At 36.9% G+C, this 25,774-nt stretch overlaps 1 protein-coding gene across 1 annotated transcript; it reads right to left on the bottom strand.

Annotated features, from left to right (window-relative positions):
* Positions 1 to 644: 644 nt before the first annotated feature.
* LOC117914575 (long chain acyl-CoA synthetase 6, peroxisomal-like) lies at positions 645 to 25,674 on the bottom strand. Its single transcript, XM_034829953.1, has 23 exons — positions 25,407 to 25,674; positions 18,245 to 18,305; positions 18,075 to 18,152; positions 17,861 to 17,932; positions 17,697 to 17,778; positions 17,389 to 17,494; positions 17,200 to 17,276; positions 16,742 to 16,786; positions 16,539 to 16,625; positions 12,993 to 13,082; positions 12,783 to 12,862; positions 12,614 to 12,707; positions 5,616 to 5,704; positions 5,433 to 5,521; positions 3,911 to 4,040; positions 3,670 to 3,788; positions 3,017 to 3,140; positions 2,840 to 2,926; positions 2,543 to 2,646; positions 2,385 to 2,470; positions 1,412 to 1,498; positions 1,198 to 1,284; positions 645 to 1,100 (listed from the first exon to the last, which is right to left on the bottom strand). Exons 1-23 carry the CDS (start codon positions 25,525 to 25,527, stop codon positions 1,002 to 1,004), a joined length of 2,094 nt encoding a protein of 697 aa, XP_034685844.1. The 5' UTR covers positions 25,528 to 25,674; the 3' UTR covers positions 645 to 1,001.
* Between the last annotated feature and the right edge of the window lie 100 nt (positions 25,675 to 25,774).

Here is a 25,774-nt window from a genome sequence, read left to right as displayed (position 1 = left end):
ACACACTTTTCTTCATTGGATTCTTTAGGATGATCATCTCCTACAATGCTCATGTGGATACCAAATTTTAAAAAATGTTGAAGAAACTTGGGTAAGACTCTTTGACTGGGGCCATCTGATTCTAGACGTATACGGTATATACATTGTTGTATATACTTTTCCGCCGTTAATACATGGTTGAATTCTTTGCAGCAAGAAGCATTTTTATTATTAGGTGAAAATGGAGTCTAGAGCAGTTCCTGTCGAATCAATTCAAAAACATCTTATTTATTAAATAAATTATGTAGCTTGATATGAATTTAACCCAAATTCGTTTATGCTCAAATCTAAATATGTGGAAAATGTATTAAGCCCAGGATGAAGATTGATGCATTCAAGATGTAGTTTTTCGGAAAAACAAAAGTGAAATAGTATTTTTACTAAGTATAATGGCTTCATTAAATATTTGATGGCTTCAGGGATTCCTTATGAAGAAATGACAAGGAGATTATACTTTTGAGTTCTAAATTAACAGGTAATGTTGCTTGCTTATCGTATCTTTGAGAATCCGGAAATCTTCCTTCCATAGATCCACCTGTTCCTAGAATTATAAACTCTAATTTCTCATGTCCACTCATGCAGGGGCTATCTATAACAATTGGTCCTCAAGAACTAATCATCATGCAAGATGATTCACAGTTATGCTCATAAATAATGAAATACCAACACCTTGAAATTCATCTTCAGCTTCATTACTGATACATTATTTGAGAATACAACAATGAATATAAGCATAGATGAACTGAGCAATCAGGTGTGGTTGATCAGCTATAATATCCACAATGAACTTATTAGGAAACAGAGGAAAAAGTTAAAAGCAGGAGTAGAAGATCAGATACCTTCAGGATGGTTCCAAGCCATTTACTATGTTGCCACTCCAGTAATCTTATTATCAAGTGGGAGGTTGCTTGAATCCCAGGTTTGAAATGCTCAGCATTGATACAGCATTTTGTTAACATAGTTCACAACTTGCTCTGAGGGGAGGGATCGGATGTAGAGAGTTCAGCATACATGCTAGATATTGCATTCGCAAAGTATGCCTTTGCTTGAGGTCTCTTGATCTGGAAGAACATGAAAGAAGATAATGCAGTGAGAGCCTGCCATTTTATTGTGTCTGCTCTGGTTTTATTTTCTCAGATTTTTAAATTGAACACTTGCCTTGAATGTTGGAGTAAGCAGATCATTGTCCATGGTAAATGGTTCAAGCACCAAAGTCACAGCTTTGGCAAATTCAAAACCTCTCAACTGCAGTGAAATGTACATAAAATAAATAGAAGAAAAGAACTGCACATTGTGAAACTAGAAGATCTAGTTTTAACATTTTTGTTCAGACAAAAATGTTTCTTTTCTTATGAGAGATGAGATAGATTACCTTAGCTTCCCTACCAACAACATCCATGTCAGCCAGGACAGCAGCCCTCACTCTTGGGTCATTACACAGTTGTCCTAAATCTTGATACTGCAGTCACACATTACCACAGAACCATAAAAAAGTGGTCAAATGGGTTTCAATCAAACAGTTAACACCCTTGTTCTACTTAGAAACAGAAAAGCAACAATATGCACACAAACCTTTGACAAATAATAATTAGCACACAGCAGGAACAAAAATCAAAAAAGAAAAACCCATAAGTCAGCCTTCATATATCTGGAATGTGGCTTGAAAATTTGGGATGTGTCACCCTTCTTAAGTGCAAAAAGAGATCATGTTCTAAAATATTCTGATTGAAACAAGAAAGGGTTGAAATTCTTGATGAAGTGATGATCATTTCTTTGTAATCATAGTTCAGGATTGAAATGCATCTTAACTAAAAGGAATATGATACAACACACACACACACACACACAGAGTAGGGCACATTGTCTGTGACATTATTTCCTTGCAAGCTATTGTTCCAATGGTCTTGATTAGAGAATTCAGAATAAATGGAGCAAACAAATGCAAATCAGGGAAGAGGCCATAATGACAAGATAACTAGATCAATACATTTGAAAACAAATATACTATCTGGTAGCAAGGAATCAATTGCAGATCCTTGAAGTAGACTCAAGTGAGCATGTTCTTCTCTGTATCTAAGAACCATATTCACTTAAATATCAACAAGATATGCCCAGAGAGCACCAAGAATGCAACTATACAGGCAAAAACAAGTCATCTGAACTTCAACTGCTGCAGCAATATGAAGTCTGTCAATTTTCCAAGCATATCTTTTAAACTCAGAATGCAAGCAGATAAAATAAAAAAAATAAAAAAAATAAATAATAATAATAATAAAAAATAAAAATCTGATGAGGATTGTCACTTTCTTGTTTGTGACACTAAATAAATCAAGCCAAGAAATCACCTGGATGCCTTCAGATGCGGCCCATGCTTTTAAAACATCTGGATCCACTGACACTATAGCAACCAAAGATGAGTTCATGCTGTCACCTATCATCAGAGAAATAAGCAGTCAGCAGGCAAGAGATGAAAGAGAGATTTGTAAAATCTCATTTTTCTTACCATATACAAAGCACTGGGCAACAAATTTGCATTTAGCATATACATTCTCAATTTTCTCTGGAGCTATGTACTCTCCTTGTGCCAACTTAAAAATGTTCTTCTTCCTGTCATATAACAACTTTTAATACAAAGCTAAGAATTGCACAGGAAATGAAGTATGTAATTATAGTTGATTATATCAATAACAAAATCACAGGACCAAGATATGAACATACAGTCAATTCAGTCATCCAAAACTAGAGAGGAGTCATTATTAATTCGTCTAAGAACTGTCAACAAAAATGATATGGTCTTTACCTATCAATGATCTTTAGGCGACCTCCAGGTAACCATAAACCTATGTCTCCCGTATGAAGCCATCCATCTTCATCAATTACCTCTCTCCTGTTCAATTTGATCACATAATCAGATGTATCCAATTTTGACAAAATGCACAACATTCAAAAGAACCAGCAGAACAGGCAAGGTGGGTACGTCTGCACTTCATCTTTATGGTAACCTAGAAAAAGTATGGGACCCCGAACACAGATTTCACCACGAGGATAGGGCTGATCCTCAGATGTGTAGTTCATTTCCGGAACATCCACAAGCTTCACTTCTGAAAGAGGACAAATTAACATAAATTTATCCCAAAATAGAGCAGCACAGACCACAATGGAAAGAAAATTGTTGTACTCAGGAGCCACATTTTTCTTGTTTCAACTTTATTATATCTTTATAAATGAAATCAATTGAGGTCTCCAACATATGGACCAATGATAAGACAACCATTTCAAACTTATTTTTTGGGGCACTTCCACCTTGCTATTCAAATCCAGAAGTGTTTTAACTCACCTGTAAGCTACCAATATCCCTTGACTGCATTAATTACAATAAAAAATGAGGGCAAAGCAGGTAGAATATACACGTGAAAAGAGTATGTGGATGGTTATTAACAGAAAGAAACCAGATGGAAAGGCGATACAATCCAAAATGATCTAATGCACTTATCAAACTTCAGCCAGGTTCTTAATTTTGTCTAAATCCAGGTGGATGTATTTTGTCAGATTATCAATATCATGCCTGATCATGATAGGAATACCAACCACCCCAACAACCAATCTACACAGCCAATATCGATGACTCACCACAAGCTGGATTAGGTGATCCAACATGACCGGTTAGGTTGTCACTCTCATCCATTGAGCTTATTACACAAGAAGTTTCAGTCATTCCATATCCTTCGGTTATTCGACCCCCAAAGCAGCTGTTAAGTAATCCCAACTCATTATTGAGCCCAAAACGAGGAAATTAACAATATATGCATTGGGTCCTTACATTCTAATAGCAAGCATTCAATATTTGGGAGAAGAAAAACAATCAACTTACATCCTCAAAAATTCCATGACATCAGGAGACAAGGGTGAGGCACCCGAAACCATAAATCGAACTCGGCCTCCAAGCTTTTCTTTTATTTTATTAAATACCAATCTGTCCCACATGGGAGATGGATTCTTACCTGAAACAATAATATATAACATAACCAATAAAGACAAAAGAATAAAAATAAATAAAAATAAAAAGAAGCAAGCATCTGGTGGTAGGAGCAAGAAAAAGTGGCAGAATCAGCTTTGGAGCCATAATCAGATCAACAAAACAGTGATACAATCTTTAAAATGCACCAATACTACACATATAACCCAGAATCACAGGTTTATAGCTATAACAAACATCAACCCAACTTACAAACACATCCACACTCCAACCCATCTGCTAGGCACAGGCACATAGCACAGAATAATCAAGTTTTTCCATGGAAAAGAGTGAGGTGAACAGTACCACAGAAGATCATTCAGCAATGAGTACTTGGAAATGTAAAGGATCCTGGAACAGTTTTCGAAAGCTCTAAAGAAAATTGTTTTCCGGATCTTCATTGCTTTTGAAGCAAGAAGTTCTAGGCTTCCAAACCTTAAAAGAAATTTATAAATGTTGAAATTCATTATCCATGCAAATCCTTTTCCAGTTATTTAACTTCTATATATTCACCATAATCAGAGTTTTAAAAGCCAGTAACCTACATGTCACATCAAAATCATTTTCCAAGTTAAAAGCTTATGTTTCAGCCAGTTACATCTTCAAACAAGCTGATCTTGGAGTCCATAAGGTGGCTACTAAAACTTGTTTCATCAGAAATCTTTTCCAAATATTCTGATGTTTTATGCTAATTTAAAGGAATTTTTTGTACAACTTCCCTTACATCTGTTCAAAGGAATAGAAGAACAAACATCACTAAGTTCTGCAACAATTTGAGGCAAGGTTACACCATGTGGGAATATGGTTTTTTCATGAAGGATAGCACAAATGAGAATTAAAGCAACTTTCATACACAATGCTAGTGCTTGTTAAAATCCAAACATGCAACATGAACTGATTGTTGAATATTATTTTTCTGAGTGCCTCCAGCATCCCTAAGACCTCAAGTATAATCAACAATATTGTTCATGATCAGGTTCATCAAATTGTGAAAGAAGAAAGAAGAAAAAGAAGCCCTTAGAAGCATAGCCCCATCACTTTGTTATGCAATAAAATAACTGAAAATGCTCTCTTTCTCTCCAGAACAATCTTTCCATGGCTATTCATCTGTACCTTTCATTTTAACCATATTATTAATCTTATACAAGTCAAAGATCATATGATACTTAAATCTAATACTCAAAGGCAAACTCACACTTATGGAAGCATGAAAGGACAAACCTTCCGAAACTTCAGCATAAATGATACAGTTTTATTAACAATTAGTTATGATGGAGGGAGAATATCTATGTTTTAAGTATGACAGTCTAGCAAGAGAGACCCAAAAGGCAACCACGTGCAAAAATGTGACAAAAATCTAATTGATAGTATATTTTACCACTCAATATTGCTCTCTTCTTAGCATTGTATGCAGCATTGAACAGCCTCTCCCTTAAAACACCAGATGTCTTTACAGCATTTGTAATGCTGCAACAAGCAAAGCAACCGATCAAAATATTTAATGCTCATATGAGTTACAATCACATGAATAAATTATAAAATAACACCAGAGAATTATTACCCAGCATAGATTCTATTGTACAGTCGAGGAACACTGCAGAATATAGTTGGTCTTAAAGCAGCCATATCATCCATTAGTTTCAAATTGTCCTATACAAAGGTTTCAAAAACATAAATGCCTATATCGGCTCTTCAAAGAACAAAAATAAAGAAGAAAAGACTCTCTACTTTACCATAATGAATATGATAGTAAATCTGAGTTAAAAAATGACATGCATTTAAAATAAATGTTGTGAAGATAAGTACCCATTGCATAAAGGATCAGTTATGTCCATAATAAAACAATAGGGAAAGAAAGAGACAAAATAATCATAAGTAAAAATACCAGTTCACTTAATCAGCATGCACTACCTGTAACTATTTGTATTTGAAGATCTTGAGTGCTTGGATCAGGCCCCCAAAGAATCTTTCCTGAAGTTTTGTTTGGATTACCTTGGGGCTGTTTTGGGGTCGGTAAAGCTCCCTTTTTAAGATTCTCTCAACTGTTCTGGGTTAGACCATGTTGGGGCCTTTAATTTTTGTTATGATTTTAGCCTTTTTTTTTTTTGATAAATAAGCAAGCAATAGATTAAGAAACGGCAAAAAGCCACAAGGCATACAGGGAGTATACACTGCAGCCTAAACCAAAAGACACAAAAAACAAGCAACCTCACCAACCTTTAAGTGGACGCTAGCCACTCCAAAAAGCCTACGAGAGACAAGGACTCCTCACCAATGTACACCCGAGCCCAACTCCAAAGATTACAAACAAAAGAATTTTTGAGCTTCTGTATAGCTAAAGACCCCCCCCCCCCCCCCTCCCCCTAAAAGCTAACCTATTCCTCTCCTTCCAAACCGTCAAAAAAATACACAACAGGATGGAATTCCAAATATTTTTCCTTTTTTTCCCCACAAAAAGGCCCTTCCAATTGAACAACACCTCTTTAACTGTCTCTGAGAACACCCACGAAACCCCAAACAAGGCGAGAATGATCTCCCAGAGGACCCTAACCACTGTACAGTGTAAAAGAATATGATTTACAGTTTCTTCTTCACAACCACACAAAAAACAGGGTTCTGACTCGTTTTTTCTTAGGCACCTTTTAGTATGTCTCTTTTTGGTCTATATAAAAGGGACTTTCCACCTCAGATTGAAAGCAAAACAGCATAATGAAGGGAATTAAAATTGCTCATTTCAAGTTTAGTTCCAATTCTTATCACTTTAGTTCAATATTTCAACTAGGATTAAAGTGGTACTTCCTTTAGGATTTGTATCTTCAATTACTTATAATTGAGGCTAATTTATAACAATGTAGACTACTATTACTTTTGAAAAATATCCAGAAAATTTGTCTTTTCTCTCTTCTGATTCTCTCATAATTTCTCATAATTTCTTCTCTTCTAGTCTAACTCCTTTCTTAACTAATTTCACTTCTATATTTAAAAGAACAAAAATAAAAATAAAAAGTGCTTCCATTGTCCTACAACAATTTGGTATTAAAGCAAATAAATCCATCAAAAAAAAAAAGGCCATCATAATAAAAGGAAAAAAAAAAGCCATCATAAGAAGTTCACGCTAGAGATTAATTGTAGAATTGATAAGGTATGTATTCTCTCATTGAAGTTGACTAATATTTTTATTACTTGGAAAGTCAATAATTTGTCGGCCAATCCTGAGATCTGGTTGTGAGCTAATTTAAAGCTCTCATTCTTCTAATCGAACCCTTTAATTTTCTTTTCCTTCGCACCCTTACTTTAATTTTTTTTTAAAAAGGGAAAAAAAATCCTTATACACCTATCTCATGATTTTTTTTGTTATGCTTTCTTCATTCATGGTCCTTGAGTCATCTCCCTGACCCAATTTGCTTCAACAGAATTCTATAGACAACTCTGTAATGACTTTCAAACAGAATTTTGTTCTGAATTGATTGAATTTCATTCTGAGAAGGCTAGGCAATTCTCCTAATTACAAGTCAATTTAGGTATATGTCTAACCAAAGGACATCAGTTTGAGTCACCCAGTTTCTACACCTTAGAACAAAAATAGTGTAGACTCTCATTTTGGAATGCCTACCAATGAACCAAATCTTATTCCTTTTGAGAGTCCATGGTCATGCTAAGGTCTCTTAACCACACTGATAAATGCACAATAAGAGAACCTTAGAAAAACTATAAGGGGAAGCAGAGCCCAAAATTACACAATCAATAATGACCCTCATGATGGACTAGGAGACCTGGGTGAGAATGACCCATTCATGCCAGCCACAATGATAATTCAAGTGAATACAACCAAGAAGGTTCAAGTAGATGCCCCTAGTTATGATGGACAATTAGCAAATCTTGAGGATTGCTTTTAATGATATGTAGGACACCCAACACATTTGATTCACCAGAATGAAACTTGTTGGCTCTGTAAAGCAATATTGGCAAAGTGTCACATCTAACCTAGTGTGATTAGGTGAAGAACCAATCACCTGTTGGGCTGAAATGTGAAATTAACCTTAAGCAATTATCTTCCAATGTCAAAGACTACTTAGCTCATTCTAAGAGGCTTCAATGCAAGGGAGGAATCTTGGGTAACTCTGGCAAAATTTATCAATGGATTGAGACCACAAATTAAAAGAGAAGTAAAAACACTTTAGAAGAAGCCTATCACAAGGCTTTAGAGACAGAGATCTTAGGATTTCTCAAACTAGCAAGTCTTATTGTTCACAAGGATTATCTCTAGCTAGGGTCGGAGACAACCACAGAGATACTTGCAGTGTTAAAGTCACTCAAATCACTTCACATGGCAGTAAAAACACTAGTCAGGGGAGTAAGCAACGATAAGGGTGGAGAGTCCATTTCAAGTGCTCTTCAATCTAGTGGTTCTAACACAGTGTCACCATTGTCATGGTAAGGGTGAGCAAGACTAGGACAGCACAAGGGCTAAGGCTATTGAAAACAGTTCTATTCAACATAGTCTTAGTCATCCAAATTTTTAAAAAGCTTTTAAAATGAAAAATGACTAAAGCACCTACTTAAGCAATCCAAATTTTTCAAAAGTCTTTGAGGTGGCAGGCGACGCATAAGGGGTTGGCATAGGTGGTGTCTGAAGTCAAGAAGGGCATCTTGTATACTTTAGTAAGAAACCCAATGAGACTAAATAGAGGTATTCCATTTATCATAAAAAGTTCTATGTTGTTTTGCAAGCACTTCATCATTGGAAGTATGATCTATTACCTTAAGAGTTTGTGTTGTACTTTGACCATCAAGCATTAAGGTATCTTAGTTCTCAAAGTAAGTTGAGAGCCAATCATAGTAAGGGATAAGAGTTTCTTCAAGAATACACATTTGTTCTCCACACCATCGTGCGGGAATTTAGAATAAAGGTGTTGATGCCTTTAGTCATGAAGTGGCCATTTTAAAAGCTACGAGTGTCCATGTCGTTGAATTTGAGAGAATAAAAGATGGGTATCTTGGAGCCTATTTGGGAACTATTTTCTAAATTTGAAAACACGTTTGGTAATTTTTTTGGCAAAAAAATAGTTTTTTGAGAACTTATTATAAAAATATAGTGTTTTCTAATAACATAATTTAATTGTTTTACTTGTTTTTTTTAGAATTGTTTTAAAAAATAATTGTATAAATATTGAAAATGATTGAAATAAAGTATCACAAATAAAAGTTGTTTTTAAGAAATATTTGAAAACACATAAAAAAGATTGAGAGCATTTTAAGTTCCCAAACAAACTTTTGTTTGAGTAAACATTAGAGAACTGTTTTTGAAAACTGTTCTAAACAATTGTTTTCGAAAACATTTGCAAACAAGCCCTTAATTGTCTTAATTTTGATGTCATTTTCCGAGAAATTCAAAAAGGTCATCGTTGAGATCACGTTGATTCTATAATTTGTGATGGCTACTTGTTTAGATGGTATAAGCTATGTAGTTTTCACACCTTTATTTGAGATTTCTTGATTTGGAAGTTAAATAGTGTGGAAATTCGGATTAATTAGGAATTGATGGTTGTGTTACAGCTGTGAGATTCCAACTGTGTTACAGCTGAGTGATACAACTGTGAGATATTCATGTGAATTTACAGTTATGACATACAGTTGTGAGATATTCATTATTCATGTGAATTTACAGTTGTGAGATATTCTCTCCTAAAAACCAGGGATTAGATTTCTTTTCAAGGGTAACATCGTGTATAAATATACTTGTACTATAATCAATTTTATAAAAAAAGCATTATTTTCTCCCTCAAATTTCTTCATGGTATCAGAGCAGAATCTAAACCATTCAATGTGTTCATGACCAAATACGGAATGGCCACCAAGGACTCCTTAACCTCAAAAGTCACCTCCACTCAAGAAGCTCCTATTCCAAGCAACATGGAAAATTAGATGGTGCTCCTCTTTTCATTATTGGACACAAATTGAATGGGCCAAACTACCAAAGGAGATTGGGATGTTTGATTGTAAACATGCAAACACACTTATGGACTACACTACTAAACTAGAAACTATCAAAGTGCTATGGTGAATAAAGGGGGATTTTTTTTTATAGGTAAGTGAAAAATGTATTAAAGAGAGAAGAAAGCATACATGATGTATACAAAGCAACCAAAACACCCCAAAAAAAAAAGAAGCGAAGACACAAAAACCAACAACTACGCCCTATAGATAGCCTAACCAAACCAAACCAGACCGGTGAATAAAGGAAGATGTCAAAGATTTGTGGACAAACTCATCAATCTCTCACACATAAGACCAGACATTGTTTTTACAGTCAACGTATTAGCTAATTCATGAACAATCTAACAAAGCAACATATGAAAGTTGTGTATCATATTCTAAGATATTTTTAAAATGACTCCAAGAAAGGGACTCTTTTTCAAAAGACCACAAAAGAGAAACATTAAGGTTTTTTCAAATGCAGACTGGATTGGCTCCATAACTGATAGAAGATCAACTTTAAGAAATTGCAACTATATATGGGGGAATTTGGTTACATGGCGAAGCAAGAAACAGTTTGTTGTAGCTTAGAGCAGCGTAGAAGCAGAATTTAGAGCTATGACACATGGAATCTGTGAAGGAATGTGGTTAAAAAGACTCCCAAACAAGCTGAAAATTCTAGTAAAAGATCCTATAAAGATGTTTTGTACAATCAAGCTACCATAAGTATTGCTAAGAACCCCATTCATCATGATTAGACAAAGCATGTGGAAATAGATCATCATTTTATTAAGGAGAAGATAGAGAATGGGAAAATTTCATTGGTTTACACTCCAAGAGCTCTCCAAACAACATGCATCCTTACCAAGGTGCTTTCTAGAACCAGCTTTGAAGATTTGAGATCCAAGTTGAGAATGATCAACATTTACAACCTAGTTTATGGGGGATTATGGAAATTCAAAATTAATTAGGTAAGATTACAGTTATGTTACAACTGAGAGACACAAATGAGATATTCATTCAAATTTACAACTATGAGGCATTCTCTCCTCAAAACTAGGGATTAGGTTTCTTTTCTAGGGCAGCCATTTGTGTATAACTTTCTGTAATAAGAAAAAGAAGTATTCTCTCCGTCAAATTTCTTCACATGGTGAACGTCTAGCCGATCACTTTGATAGGAATAACACTATTGCCTTGACAGAGGATAGGTTTTATTTGCCTCCCTTGAAAAGAGAGATTGCTAAAATTCAGTCATAGTGTTGACTTGTCCGCAAGCTAAGACAAAGAAGAGACAATACATTGTAGACACCTTGGTATAGCACCCCTTAAAGCAACATTAGTATGGATTTTGTTCTTGGGGTTACCGAAATCAAATCAAGGGCATAATTCTATTTTTGTTGTGGTAGCCTGGTTTTTTAAGATAACACATGTTATCCCTTGTAGTAAAACAATTGAAGCCTCATGTTTAACCAAATTATTAGCATTAAATAAAGATATCAAATTTGTTAGTTATTTTTGGAATACACTTCAAAGAATTTTTGGCACATATGAAATTCTCCTAGCCTGTCATCCTCAAACCAATGGTCAAAGTGAGGTTGTTAAATGTAGCTTAGAAGACTTGCTTAAGAGTCTTGTCAGAGAGAAACAAGGTAATTGGGATTCGATGCTGCCATCAATAGAGTTTGCCTATAACAATTTGGTAAATATTTGAGATCACTTATGATCATGCTCCTCGTCAACCTATTGATCTCATCCCTTTATCTTCTGAATCTAGACCTTTCTTATAGCCATTCTCCTCTCATAATTTCTCATCTAATTTCTTCTTCTCTCATCTAACTCCTTTCTCAGTCAATTTCTCTTCTACATGAAAAAAGGTGCTTATGTGATCCTACATCAGATATATCACATTGATCACATTTCAACAACTTTAGCAAGAATATGAATGGAAAAAGGGAAGAACTCACAGCATTGTGTTCCATTAAGAAGTAATGAACTTTATGCATTTTAAGGAACGACAGAAAAATGAACCACCACCAAGTCAAGAATACCTTCCTTTCACTTTTGGAAACAAAATTATGATGGAAAAATATGATCATAATGAATTATATTTTGCATAATGCCTTCTTAGAAAAATCCACTCGCTTCTCTATGTTTACATTTTTTCCTTTTCCTTTTTCTTATTTTTTTCCTTTGGTACACAGGCTGATGGTGACACTACGGCACTACAACCTAGCCACCCCTACACCCACACATGGAGAGACAGGCATGAAAACAGATAAACAAATGAGGGAACAAACAAAGGTTCTTGGAGAGGTCTGATCCAAGACCTCAATGAATCAGAAGTTTGATATGACACCAAGTCAGATTCCCGCTTACCCCAACAGACTAAGTTGTTGGGAAAAGGGATACCAGATAAAGTCAAATCTAGATAAACATGTCTACACCTCACTTCCCAGGTCAGAGATGCATAGATTGCATCAGAATTGGAATGGAAATTGCTTAGATTGCACCATGAATTGGAATGGTAAAAAATTTAGTAAAATTCATAGACTTGAATTAAATAAGAAATGTTAAGTATCTTACTCCCTGGTAGAATCCAACTGCAACTCCAAAATATACTGTCATGACCTGGTTGGCCCGTTCATAGATGTGTGCCAAAGGAAGATATGATATGTAACTGAAAGAATAACAGGTAATTCAGAGAAGACAGAAAGACAGAACATAATGCACAACAATTGCATATTTGACTCACACATCTGAGGGGTAAAATTTGACGGAAAGAGTGGCCCCAGCAACATTAGCAATCAAGTTTCCATGGGACAGTACAGCTCCCTTACCATAGTCACCAAAAAATATAAATAAATAAATAACTTTATTTAATTACATAGACAGTCATGTCATTCTTGGGGAATACATGCGCTTCATGATCAGAAAACTGAAGTCCACAGGAACAAAAGTATACCTTAGGTGTCCCAGTTGTACCACTTGTATAGCAAATGGTTGCAACATCATCAGGCTTTGGGGGGCAAAAAGGTTGGGGATGACTGCGACCCTAAAAGGAACCATTGTAAAATTAAGGAAACCATTAGATTACAGTGAGAAAATTATTTTATTTTATTTTATTTTATTTATAATTAAAAAGAAAAAAAGAAAAAGGATTTGCAATATCATTATTTAATATTGAAACAGAACATTGATAAGAAGTGTAAAAGAATGTGATACCTAGATGGGCTAAGAGCAGCTTATGTTCAATAGAAGTATGAGACATGAAGATCGTAATCAACCAAAAAACCAGTGCTGTTATTTGTGGTATGAACATGATATGACATTTTGACACAAGGTATGCACAACTCCCCAAAATCAATTAACAGGAACTTGGGTCATGAGGGTGCATGTATGCAATGGAATTCAATATACCAGACAGAGAGAACAACTAGGGTTAAACAAGCTGCAACGCTTAAGAACTGAGGGTTAAAATAAAATAAAAATAAAGGCATCAGTTCATGCACAACATCAAGCAGCTTTCGATAACAGAGAGATGTCGCCATGCTCCAAGAAACTAATGCCACATACATATATTCATACATCACTACCAGCAAATAAACAAAGGATAATCACATGAAATTATAAAATCATCTGTGATGGAAAGATGCAGGTGAAAATGGAAGTATTACACTTTTTTTTTTATAAGTAAGCACAGAATTCATTCAAAGAAAGCAAAAAAGCCCCATAGTATACAGGACGTATACAAGGCAGCCAAGGCCTTACAAGCAAAAAAGACCAAAAACTCACCACCCCTTATCTGGAGGCTAACCACTCCAGGAATCCTATAAGGGAATGCGGCTCCTCACCCATATACAATTTAGCCCAACCTCAAATGTTACATACAAAAGAATATTTAAGCCTCTGAATTGCTAACTCCCCCCCCCCCCCAACTATATAAAACCTCCTTTACAGTTTTAGGAAAAACCCACTGAACCCCAACTAATCCCACAACACTCTGACCACTGTACAATGAATAAGGATGTGGTTCACATTTTCCGCTTCACAAGCACACAAAAAACAGTGGTTGGGAAGCTGCCATCCTCTCTTCTGGAGCCTATCAAAAGTCAACATCTTCCCCCAAGTGGCTTCCCACGCAAAAAACATAATTTTAGTAGGAACTCTCTCCACTCAAATTTTGTTTTTCGGGAAGACGACCTCCAGAGGCCTATCCAACCGGCTGTACGCTTCCTTCACTCTAAACTGCCCACTTTCCCCTCCCTTCCAAAAAACCGAATCTTCCTACCAAGTGATCCTAAATCCCCTCAACACCTGGAGCAAATTGTCTGCCATCTCCACCTCCCAATCATTAAAATCCCTAATAAATCTCAAATTCCAGCCCCCTTCTCCAAAATTCTGATCCCACATTTCTTCAACTGTCGCGTTTCTATGAGCTGCCAAGATGTAGAGGTGCGAGAACCTTTAGGACAGCACTATATCCCCACACCAAGTGTCAATCCAGAACCTAATTTTATTGTCTTTCCCCACTTTGAACGCCAAGTTTTCCCAGCACCAGCCAGCTTCCTTTAAAATCTCCTTCCAAACCCCCACCCCAAACGCACCCACAGCCTTTTTGGTCCTCCATCCGTAGTCCTCTTGACCATACTTTGCCACCAGCACTTGCTTCCATAGAGCCTTCTTCTCACAAGCGAATCTCCAAATCCATTTGTCAAGTAAAGCTTTATTCACAAGGGTTAGCTTCCTTATTCCAAGCCTCCCTTTCTCCTTATCCCCATACACCACCTCCCAATTGACAAGATGAGTTTTCCCCTCCAAGTTCTTCCCCCCCTCCCCAAAAAAAATCTCTTTGCGGTTTTTCTAATCTCCTTGCCATAGAAATGGGCATTCGAAAGAGGGAGATCTGATACACTGGCATGCTTGCCATTGTGCTCTTAATTAGAGTGATTCTCCTACCCTTTGAGATATATTGACTTTTCCAAAGGGCAAGCCCCCTTCTCACTTTCTCTTCTACCCCATCCCACCCAGAGACAGCCTTATTTGGCACCCCCAAGTACACTGCAGGCAGCTGCCCCACCCTACACCCTAACTCCACAGCCAACTCATCCACCTCTTCCACCTTCCCTATTGGAATGATCTCACTTTTAGCCAAATTGATTCTTAACCCTGAAGCGGCTTCAAACCAAAACAGAATCCAACTCAAATTCGTCAAGTGCTCCTTTTTTGCCTCACAAAAAACGATTGTGTCATGGGCAAAGAGCAAATGAGCAACGTGGACAGCCCGCCCTCTACCACGCTGAATTTTACTCCCTGAAATAAATCCCCCTTCCATAGCCCTTCTGATTAGAACGCTCAACACTTCCATCCACATGACAAAAAGATAGGGGGACAGGGGGTCCCCTTGACGCAGCCCCTTTGAGCTAGTAAAGAAACCAGCTGGGGCTCCGTTCACCATGACTGAGAATTTAGCACTAGAGATACACCACCACATCCACCTCAGCCACTTTGAGTCAAACCCCATTTTTTCCATAAACCTCAAAAGAACTGCCAATTAATACTATCATAAGCCTTCTCAATATCTAGCTTACAGATTAACCCATTCTCACCCCTTTTATTCCATGCGTCAATCACTTCATTTGCTATAAGAGAGGCATCTAGAATCTGTCTTCCCGTGACAAACGCGTTCTGATCAGGGGAGACCACTTTTCCTATCACTTTCTTAAGCCTGTTGGCCAACACCTTAGCCAACAGCTTATAAAGCCCCCCCAAAAGGCTGATAGGTTTAAAGTCCCCTAGTTCCTCGACCCCTCTTTTCTTTGGTAACAACACCAAAAAGGTATTGTTGAGGCTCTTGAGGAAAACATTCTGGTCATAAAACTCCTTGAACATCTCCAAAATTTCCTCCTTTACAAAGTCCCAGCATCTTTGCCAGAATAACAAAGTGAAACCGTCGGGGCCTGGGGCTTTATCCCCGTTCATATCCATCAAAGCCGCCTGGAACTCACCCTCAGTGAAGAGGAGCTCCAACATCTTCGGTTCTTGCAAACCGATTTGATTAAATTGAAGGCTTCCAATGTCCGCCCTCCACTCCGAACTTTCTGAAAACTGCTGCTGAAAGGCATTCTTTATGCCTTCTTAAATGACAAAGGATAATAAAACAATAACAAATTACCAAATCACAGCATAAACCTAATCCAAATGCTCCCTTAAGCAGCAAAGGATAACACAATAACAACAAAATTACCAAATCACAACATAAAACCTAATCCCATTCCCATAATCCTCCTTTCGAATGAAGGATTTTTATTATATCAATTCTCATTGTAGTGATGCAGAGAAGAAACATTAAGGATTTGTCTTTAGGAAAGATCATGTTATTATATTCCTGAGGCCTGTGTAGGTGGCAAGGGATAGGAGTTCAATATGGAGAGGACCAACCCACCACAGGAGAAAAACAAAAAAACAATCAAAGAGCCAGGAGAGGAACAGGGAAGGAGCATGCAATTACCTGATTGAGTAGTTTTGAATATGATACAACCTCAACTCCAGTTGTTGATGGAAGTGATGGCATTTGATCATCTATTCCTCCAACTACCTGTGTAAAAAGGAAAGCAGATAAAGAACTTTCATGAAAACCATACATTAGCACTAAAGCCAATGTTAGCTTATCCAGACATTCAATTAAGAAAGATCAGATATAGCTTTTTATACCACTATTAAACGTACGGATGGGATCTCAGACAAGAAGCTCAGCAACTGCAATTCCAAGAAAGAAGACAAAAATAAAAAGCAAAGCACATTAAGAATTATAAACCAGATTCGCATGAGAAGAAACAAAGAAGTAACATATGATATTAATCAATTAGTGAAGCAGAATAAGAAGAATGATTTTTAGTTCTTGATATGATCTTAGTATTAGCTCCATATTTCATTCATTCATCAACTCCACATTCAACGTGGCTACAGTAAGCAAGGTAGAAATTGACAAGGATATAACCAACTTCCTAGACTAACAGAATTAAGAATAGAAAGACAAATTCTTAATGACATGAATGATACTTGATCCTGAGCTCAATATGCATTTCTTAATGTTTTTTTTTTTTGATAAGCAATATGCATTTCTTAATGTTAAAATACATCCATAAAAAAAAATAAAAAAATGAGCTCACAGAGTTTAACGTTTGTGGCACACAAAATATAGCTTGTAAGACAGCGTGATTTACAATATACTTGACAGCATCTGGACCTGCAGAGCAACAATTATCAAGGCTTTGTTAAGCTTTAGTAGATTTGTAGCAGTGGTTTGGCCAAGCTAGGCAAAAGTCCGATAAAGTTTTATACAATAACCAATTACGAACCAAGAGTGTCATATAAAGGAACTGATACATATGAAAATGCAGAGCAGGCATGATCAACAATGAGCCACTCAGGTCTGTTGATAAAATATAGGCCAACACAAGATCCCTGTTACAACATTAAAGAAAATTATATTAAAAAAAAAAGGAAAATCAATGGATAACCAAATGTTAAGAAAGAATGGATTTGAAAATCTTGAGTAGATGTTTTCACAAAACATTTTAGAAAAACATAGGTCCAATCCAAGAACGAAATTAAGAGTGCATGACAATGTTCAAACTTAATTTAGAATTTGGACAACTCAAGATCCTTTCGGTATTCCATAGTATATTAAACCAGAACCAATTGCTGATCGAGCAGTACCTGCTTCTCCATATGTCATCCATTTGTACCTTGAAAGTGTAGGCAATGAATGCAAATGAATAAGGGAACTTCAATGATGAAATAGCAAAGTTAGTCAGATGAGCAACTTACTCTCCAACTGTTCCATCAACTCGAATTCGTGTACCCAAATACTTGTAATCACGGAAGGTCTCAACTGAGTGCCTATCCTCAAAATGTTGGAAGAAATAATTTAGATAATTTTCTAAATGCAAAAAATACATGGGCAGTCAAATATAAAAACTAGCATTCACAATTGTAACAAAACTCAGTTGTAATTTAGCCAAGTAAACAGAGCGATACTCACACAAAATTATCGTGCAATGTACCAATTTCAGGATGATCGGGGAATCTACTCACAAGCCTCAAAGGAGACTGTGCAGATCTGCCAAGGAAAATGAAATCTTAACAAGTTGAGAATGAATGACCAAGTGGGGGAAAAAAACACAAAACAAAACAAAAGAGGAAAATTCCTACCTGTAGACATTCCACTTTCCTGTCTCCAATTTCTCTGGAAGCACCACACTATAGCCCTGCTCTGCTCAGAATTAATGCCACAAATTCAGCAAATTAATGCATGAACATATAACATAAACATGAAGAGAAATAAATGGCATACAAAAAGTGGAAAGCTAAAAAGCTGCCAGGACTAAAATGGATTGATTAATCAATAGAGGCAAACAGTGCATTACTGTAAAAAAGATTCTCACCCAGAAACAGAAAAAATCTCTGATAACTTCTCAGGTATAGCAGCAAAAATTGAAAAGTAATGGACAACAAAATCACTTCATAACATTCATAATAAGCCCCTTCATGAATCTAAAGCAGGCTAGACCACTGACTAAGGAAACAAAGAACAAAATATACACTTCATGCTGTTTATATCATTTCCCATAAAGCACTCCAACTGCTAAACTGCTTGACTTACATAACCATAAGCCTATGAAAAGTGAACTGTTAAATAACATCAAGGCTTTTTTGGGACTGATTCTCATAAAAGCGCTTTTAGCCTTAACACTTATGTTGGTAGACAACACTTCTACAGGTAACATTTCTATCAAAATTAGTTAAGGTTTGGATATAAACCAAAAAGTGTTTTCAAAGTGTTTCTGGTAGTGGAATACATAACAAAAAAAGCGATTTTGGAAGAAGCACTTACATTATGCTAATTCAAATATTATTTCAAGTGATTCTCTAGATTTTTAGAAGTAATTTTAAAATTTGATGAGAGGAAGTAGGAGTTGGTTTGCAATGGAATCCAAATCCTTTGAAATCTCAATAGAGGAGATTGAAGGAAAGCTGATAGGAAAAATCTTGAAGAGAAGCAACGGTTTTTCTTCTTGGATTAGGTTTGGGAAGTGTTGTCTGTTGGAAGGTGTGGAAGCTTGTTGCAAGGATGAAGATGGTAGAGAGTTTAGGCTAAAGCGTTGATCAAACAAGACAAGGACGTACATTCTTTGCTCGGTAAATTCTATGGAGGCCAAGAGATTTTCTTTGTTTTTTCCTAAAGGAAGGGGTCTTCCTGGGGGTTCACCTATTTTGGCTAAGAAGCTTTGTTGTCTCTATGTAGTTCAATCCTCAAAGGCAACGATGCTCCCATCCTCAATTGCCTCAAGGCAAGTGGAGAAAGGAGGTAGTTCAGTAGAGTCAGTAAAAGGCTTTTATGCAAACTTAGTAAGGAAAGCTCATGGTAGGATGGGTGAAGTTGAATGGATTCAAGTTAGAAATGAGAAGGTTCAACGTACGAAGGAACATTTGAGGCACCGTCTAGTAAGGAGATAGGAAGAGTGTTCCAATTTAGTTCCAAGGTTGATTTTGTTGAAAATATGGGTGGCCCATTACTAGTCTTTGAGGAGAGGATTGAGGATTTCATTATTAAGGAGTTCCCTTCTTTTGCTTGATTTTGAGGAAAGCTTTGATGTTGAAAGGGTGCTTTGAAGGGGCTTAAGAAGGTATAAGGAAAAGTTTTTGCATTTGGATAGGTGGGTTCTAGAGTTAAGGTGTTTTGAAAAGGGTGTTCATGCTAAGGAAGTATGGGTGAGAGTATAAGGGCTCCCTCTATACCTATGGTGCTAGGAGGTGTTCAAAAAGCTTGGAGATTGTTGTAGTGATTTTATTGCAGTGGATGAAGATACTGCTCTCCTATGTCACCTGTAGTGAGTGAGAGTGTTGGTGATGTAGGACAACCCTAGGATGGTTGCCTACACTCAAGGGTAGGTGGGCTAGGGTTTTACTTTTAGGGTGTAAGGAGAGGAACAAAAAATAAATTTGATGGTAGAGAAAATTATAAGATAAGAAATAGAGAGAAAGAAGAAAGAATGAAGAAAAGATGGAAAACCCTAGAGTCTCACTAAGGTCTTCTAGGATTCTCACCTAGAAGAAAATCAATGGAGTCTTACCATTGAGGGCTGCAACCTTGCAATGAAAGAAAGTATAATATTATTCATCAAATTCATCCCTTTGATTTACATTGATTAGCCTATTTATAGGCTTCTCTAAGAAATCCAAAGTCTACTAGGACTCTAATAACCTATTATGATTCTAATTCTAATTATAACATCTAAAGTCTACTAGGAATCTAATAACCTATCATGACTCAAATTCTAATTATATTATAACTCAACTAGCTAATCCTAATTAGACTCCAACAAATATGAATCCTAATTTAATTCCAAGTAATATTAATCCTAATTTAATTACAACTAATACTAATTTCCTTTCTTGATATATATCTCGAAGATTCATCCTCATCAATTGGTGAGAACAAATAGAAGCAAAACGCATGTGTTCTTGCAGGTGGTGGAGGGTCTATTTGTCTTAGCTATTCATTTATGATGGGAAGTACCACCATGGTTTCTCAAATGGTTCTAAGCAATGAGACCAGTGGTTTGGGGGTTAGGGGTGAATCAGTGGATTTGTCACGCACTAGCAAAGGCATAAGGAGGCATAAGGAGGCATGAGGAGGCAAGAGTTGTTGGTACAGGAAGAAGCAAAGGGTGTGTCGTCTTTTAATTGCCGAAGAAAAAGGATAGAAAAAAAGACAGCAACTAGGTGAAAGGGTAACGATGGCAATTGGAGAACAACTAATAGAGGTGAGGGTGTTTGAATGTGGCATGTTTTAAGGGAGCTCAAGGTGAAGCCAAAGTGGGCTTGAGATACCAAGCTTTGAGGATTTGAAAGGGGCTCATTACTTTAAAGGTAGTTTCAATGAAACGGCCCAATCAGAGAGGGCAAATGATTCATTTTCTCAAGAAGCTTTTAGGGTGGATCAAGTCTTATTAAGTTAAGATTCTTCGAGTAATGAGAGATCTTTGGGCCTATTAAAGAGGAAGAGAGCTTTGGTGGAGGTTAGAGCTATTGGGAAGCCATTCATCGTTGGCGAGAGTGATGCGTCGCTTTCAATGTTGTCCCCCTCGCCGGCGATTAGTTGTTACCTACTCACCAATGAGGCTCTCTTCGAGGAAGCAGCTAGATTCTCAGGCTCCTTTCCTTTCCTTGTGTTCTCCTTGGGGGCTAAGGCTTCTCTTTCTTCTCCTTCCTCTAAGTTTGGTTAGGAGTTGGTGACCAATGAAGATAGCTTGATGTTTTGAAGTCCAATCGAGGGGGTGAATGGGAAGGCAACCCAAATTTTTGAATCAGGTCCGTTGAGAATGATCATGGTTAATGGGAGCTCAGTGGTGCTTTTGATGAACAAGGAGAAGGAGATTGTGGATGTGGAAGTTGGGAAAGGCAGCATTAATGGGAGGGTGGATGAATATGCTGAGGGAGAGGAGACCTTGGAAAAATGGTCCTTTGGCAAGTTGGTTGCTTTTAGTAATTCCCTGGACACACCAACATAGGGGTTTGAGGAGGAGATGCTAGCCCTCCTTCAAATAATGAAGATAAGAAAGAAGCAAGAGGGTTGAGTGTATCGTAGAAGAAGAAATAAATTTGTATTTTCAAAATTTGAAAAAGAACTTAAGAAGCTAGAGTGTTTAATGAACTAGAATGGAGCAGGAACAAAGGAAGGATTGAGTAGAGAAGATTGGGTTATCTCATCAAGTCACAAATGAAATTAAAAATTTTATATTGGAATGTGAAATAGGTTAATGACAGTGTTAAAAGGATGATTATAAAGTCTTTGACTAAATCGCAGAGAGCATACTTGGTCTGTTTATAGGAAACAATCCAAAATACGTCAACTAGCTTGGTGCAAAGCTCAGGAATGGGAAGATTCTTGGATTAGGGTGTAGTGAACTCGATGGGTGCTACAAGCAGGGTCCTGGTTTTTGGGACAATAGGGTGTTACAAATGGTTGGCATGGAAGATGGTGAGTGCTTGATATCGGGTCATTTTAAAAATTGTGATGACTGTTTTTTGGATTTTCACAAGGATGTATGGTCCATCTCTAAGGAAGGATAAAGTGAGCTTCGAGGCTAAGTTTGGGTTGATTAGGGAACTGTAGAATGACCATTGGTGCATTGCAAAAGATTTTAAGATTGTCAAATTTCCAAGGAAGAGCAATAAAGTCAGTAGGTTGTCTTTAGGGCCCTTTTATTTAGGGTGTGTGTGTTGCCGCGGGGGGTGCTTGAATAATCAATCCCAATAAAGATTAGACCACTTTTTGGTGTTAGAGAGGTGGGAATGTCATTTCAATGGGGTAGTGCAATGTATCTTACCCAAACCTGTATCGGATCAACCGCCCCATTTTGTTAGATGGAGATAGAGTTGAGGAGAAGTTTTACTCCATTTAGATTCAAAATATGTGGCTTAAGGAAAAGGGCTTTCAAAGATATTCTAAAGAGATGGTGGTTGGGGTTCAGCTTTAAGGGGGATCTTATAGCTTCATCTTGGCAATGAAATTGAACGCTTTAAAGTCTAATTTGAAAAGTTGCAACAAAGAGGATTTTGGTAATGTTATAGTTAGAAAGGAATTGGTTCTTCCCTAAGTGGGTTTCTAGGATTCTAAGGGGAGAACAAGTGCTTTATCTCAAGAAGAGGTGGATGCGAGGTTGGAAGCAAGGGCGGAGTATCGTAAATGGGCTCTTATGCAAGAAACTTCTTAGAGGTAGAAATCAAGGGAGGCATGGTTAAAGGAAGGTGATAGAAATACTAATTTCTTTCTCAAAATGGCTGATGCAAATGGAAGAAGGACATTAGCTAATACTTGCGGCCTATGTCCAACCTCTATTAGCCAATGTCCAGCCTCTTCTTCCTTTAGGTGCCCTTATAATACTTGCAATTTGGAATAAGGAGGAATTGAGGTTTGTAAAAGATTGGCAATGTGGAAAAGGCAATATATTTCCAAAAGATAAGACTCACTCTAATCCAGAGCACTTTATCTAGCTTCCTTATTTTCTTTATGTCTTTGTGGAAAAAATTTTGACCTTGGATGAACTTCAAAGAAGAGGTTGAACATTGGCTAATAAATGTTTCCTTTTCCATATCTATGAGGAATCAATTGATCACATCCTTCTTTATTATGGCAAGACGAAGGTTTTGCGGCAGCTATTATTTTCTCTTTTTGACGTGTCTTAGGTGTTATCTTCCTCCATTAGAAAGGCCTTCTTAAGATGGTATGGTTCCTTTGTTGTGAAGAAACTAAAAAAAGTGTGGGAAGCAGCTTGTTTGTGCCTTTTTTAGACAAATTAAAATGAGACGAATAGAAGGTTGTTTAAAAACAAAGAACTTTCTTACCAAAGGCTAAAAAGCTTTTTTTTTTTTTTTTTTTTTTTGTAATTTGTTGTCTTGGACTAAGTTGTCTATAGATGAAGGCCCAATGTCCTTAATTGACTTTGTTGATTGGTTGGATTTTTATCAAGTGAGGAAGTAGTTTTTATTGTCCCTTTTACTTTTTGTTTACGCTTTTTGATGATCATTATATATGTCTAATGTACTTCGCTGCACTCATTTTCACGCTCTTTTTATACAATACTCTCATTTTACACATAAAAAAAAATTGAATTAAATTTTTGCCAAACACATAATTTTTGTAAAGAAAATGCTTCCAAGCATTAGGGAGCGCTTCTAACCCTTGAAGAATAACTCCCAAATGAACCCAAATAAAGAAGTCAATCTAAAGTTATTAAAAATTAAAAATAAAGAACGGAGGATGTCAGAAAAAGAAGTTAATCAAATGCAGACAATTTATCCTAAGTTCTCGATTTCGCTCTTTCCCATCCCCATGCAATGTGCCGAGGAAGATGAAGAAAAACTGCCACTCCCCTGTAACAGTGACCAGTACAACACTTATTCACCCTCATGTATCCCTGTAAGACCCAATTCCCTGAAACGTTCACTAAAGTTCATTTGTATGATCATATTAAAGGATCTACCAGTATCTGCAACTTCCCCAACACATCATTTCTCACTAGTAGATCTCCACTTAACTTCATGAACCACTGATCCAGAAGTACCCTAAGTTATGCCCAAACATATTGAGGAAATGGTTGTTTACCACCATTATGAACATATAACATCTAATCTAAAACATAAAGGGCCATTAAGTGGTGATTGGGAAAGGCGAGTTGGATATGATCCTAACTCTAGCAGTGTTGCACAAGGAGGCCATTTTTAAGACTCAAAGCCCCCCTATTGATGACTGCCAGCCCAAGGCATTATTGTTGTCATTGCACAAGGAATGGTCTGTTCCAATCTAAAACATTACAATGAAAAAAAAAGATGAGATATGTCTAAAGAGTAAAGGTATCCATTTCTTTTTCATTGAGAACCCTGCCTTCCAACTCGACCATCTACTAACAAGAAAACAATAAATGGTAACAGACTACACTATAATGAAGACTTAACCCTTGAGATAAAATTCATGTGGTAACAGATTTCTATAGGTCCTTGTAATACTTAATTAAAAGCTATGGAGAATCAACCACCAAAACCTCTTAATATTGCAAATTTCACATTAGACTCCTTACAAATTATATTAATCCCTCTAACACAACATGTTCTTGTCATATATTTTACATTTGTCCCCCTCAGTTGTCATCATCTCTAACGTACACAAGAGAGAGTGAACCAAGAAACAAACTCTCTTGCTTTAGAGTGTACCATTCCTAAGAAGTTACTTTTCCTATGGTGGAGGATTACCCAAAGAAAGGTAAAGATGGAGTCCAATCCTGTAATAGTCAAATATGTCAAATAAGCCCTAATCGAGTTACAAAAGATGAGTACACTACGAAAACCCCGCATTTTACCTCCCTGAACAAAATATAAGACATAAGAACATCCCACCATAAAGGCAAAGATGTCCCTTAGCCTATCAGGGAAAAGTGAAGTGCTCCATCTATTATTCCCCCTAACTTTTTCTCTTCCAGCCACGCATTCGTCCTCCCCTCCCCCCAATAACATCAATCTTGGTTCAATCGGTTCCCAAAAACTCTAAAATAGTCGCCATAGCCCAACCAATGATTACCAATATAATGATTACCAATATCTACAGTACTAGTTTTTCATACGCACGACCCAACCAATGAGATCAGGATTGACCCACCCCTAAAACCCTAGCATTATACCAAACCAATAGCATCACTGGAGACAACATAACGTGCTATTCACCAAACATGGCATATAAAGCGGACCTTCACATATAGAAGCAATAACTCGAGACACAGAAAGAGAAATCTAAATGGAGAACCCGAGATATTACCGGAAACGAACTCGCCGGCGGTTTGATTGGTAAGGAGCTGTGAATGCGAGCGGTCGTCGCCGGCGGTGGCGATGAGGTGTGTCTGTATAGCCGTCAGGCGACGTTGTGGTGCAGACTCCATGGAATTATCCGGGAAAGACGATCTCTTGGTTGGTAGTGAAGTGAAGCAAGGCGCACACGCCTCTGTTTGTCTCTCGGGAAATTTAGAGAGAGAAGGAAATGGATTGGCACGCTAGCCAAGGAAGATGATGGCATATATGGTTGAGATAGGCGTCTCCTTATTTGGCGTTTTCAGTGATTTGGATATGTAGTTATCTTTATCATTAAAACCATTAATTACATTATTATTATGACAAAACCTCTGTTTG

The sequence above is a fragment of the Vitis riparia genome, chromosome 5 (genome assembly GCF_004353265.1).
Source record: "Vitis riparia cultivar Riparia Gloire de Montpellier isolate 1030 chromosome 5, EGFV_Vit.rip_1.0, whole genome shotgun sequence".
NCBI classification, from domain to species: Eukaryota; Viridiplantae; Streptophyta; class Magnoliopsida; order Vitales; family Vitaceae; genus Vitis; species Vitis riparia.
This window is presented reverse-complemented; position numbering and strand designations above follow the sequence as displayed.

Excerpts from the sequence above, each read along its gene's own strand:
- LOC117914575 (XM_034829953.1), bottom strand. The coding sequence starts at position 25,527 with ATGGAGTCTGCACCACAACGTCGCCTGACGGCTATACAGACACACCTC. Across the intron at positions 12,708-12,782 it reads AAATTTTACCCCTCAGATGT|TTACATATCATATCTTCCTT; the intron begins GTGAGTCAAATA and ends TTATTCTTTCAG. Across the intron at positions 1,101-1,197 it reads TGCTTACTCCAACATTCAAG|ATCAAGAGACCTCAAGCAAA; the intron begins GCAAGTGTTCAA and ends ATGTTCTTCCAG.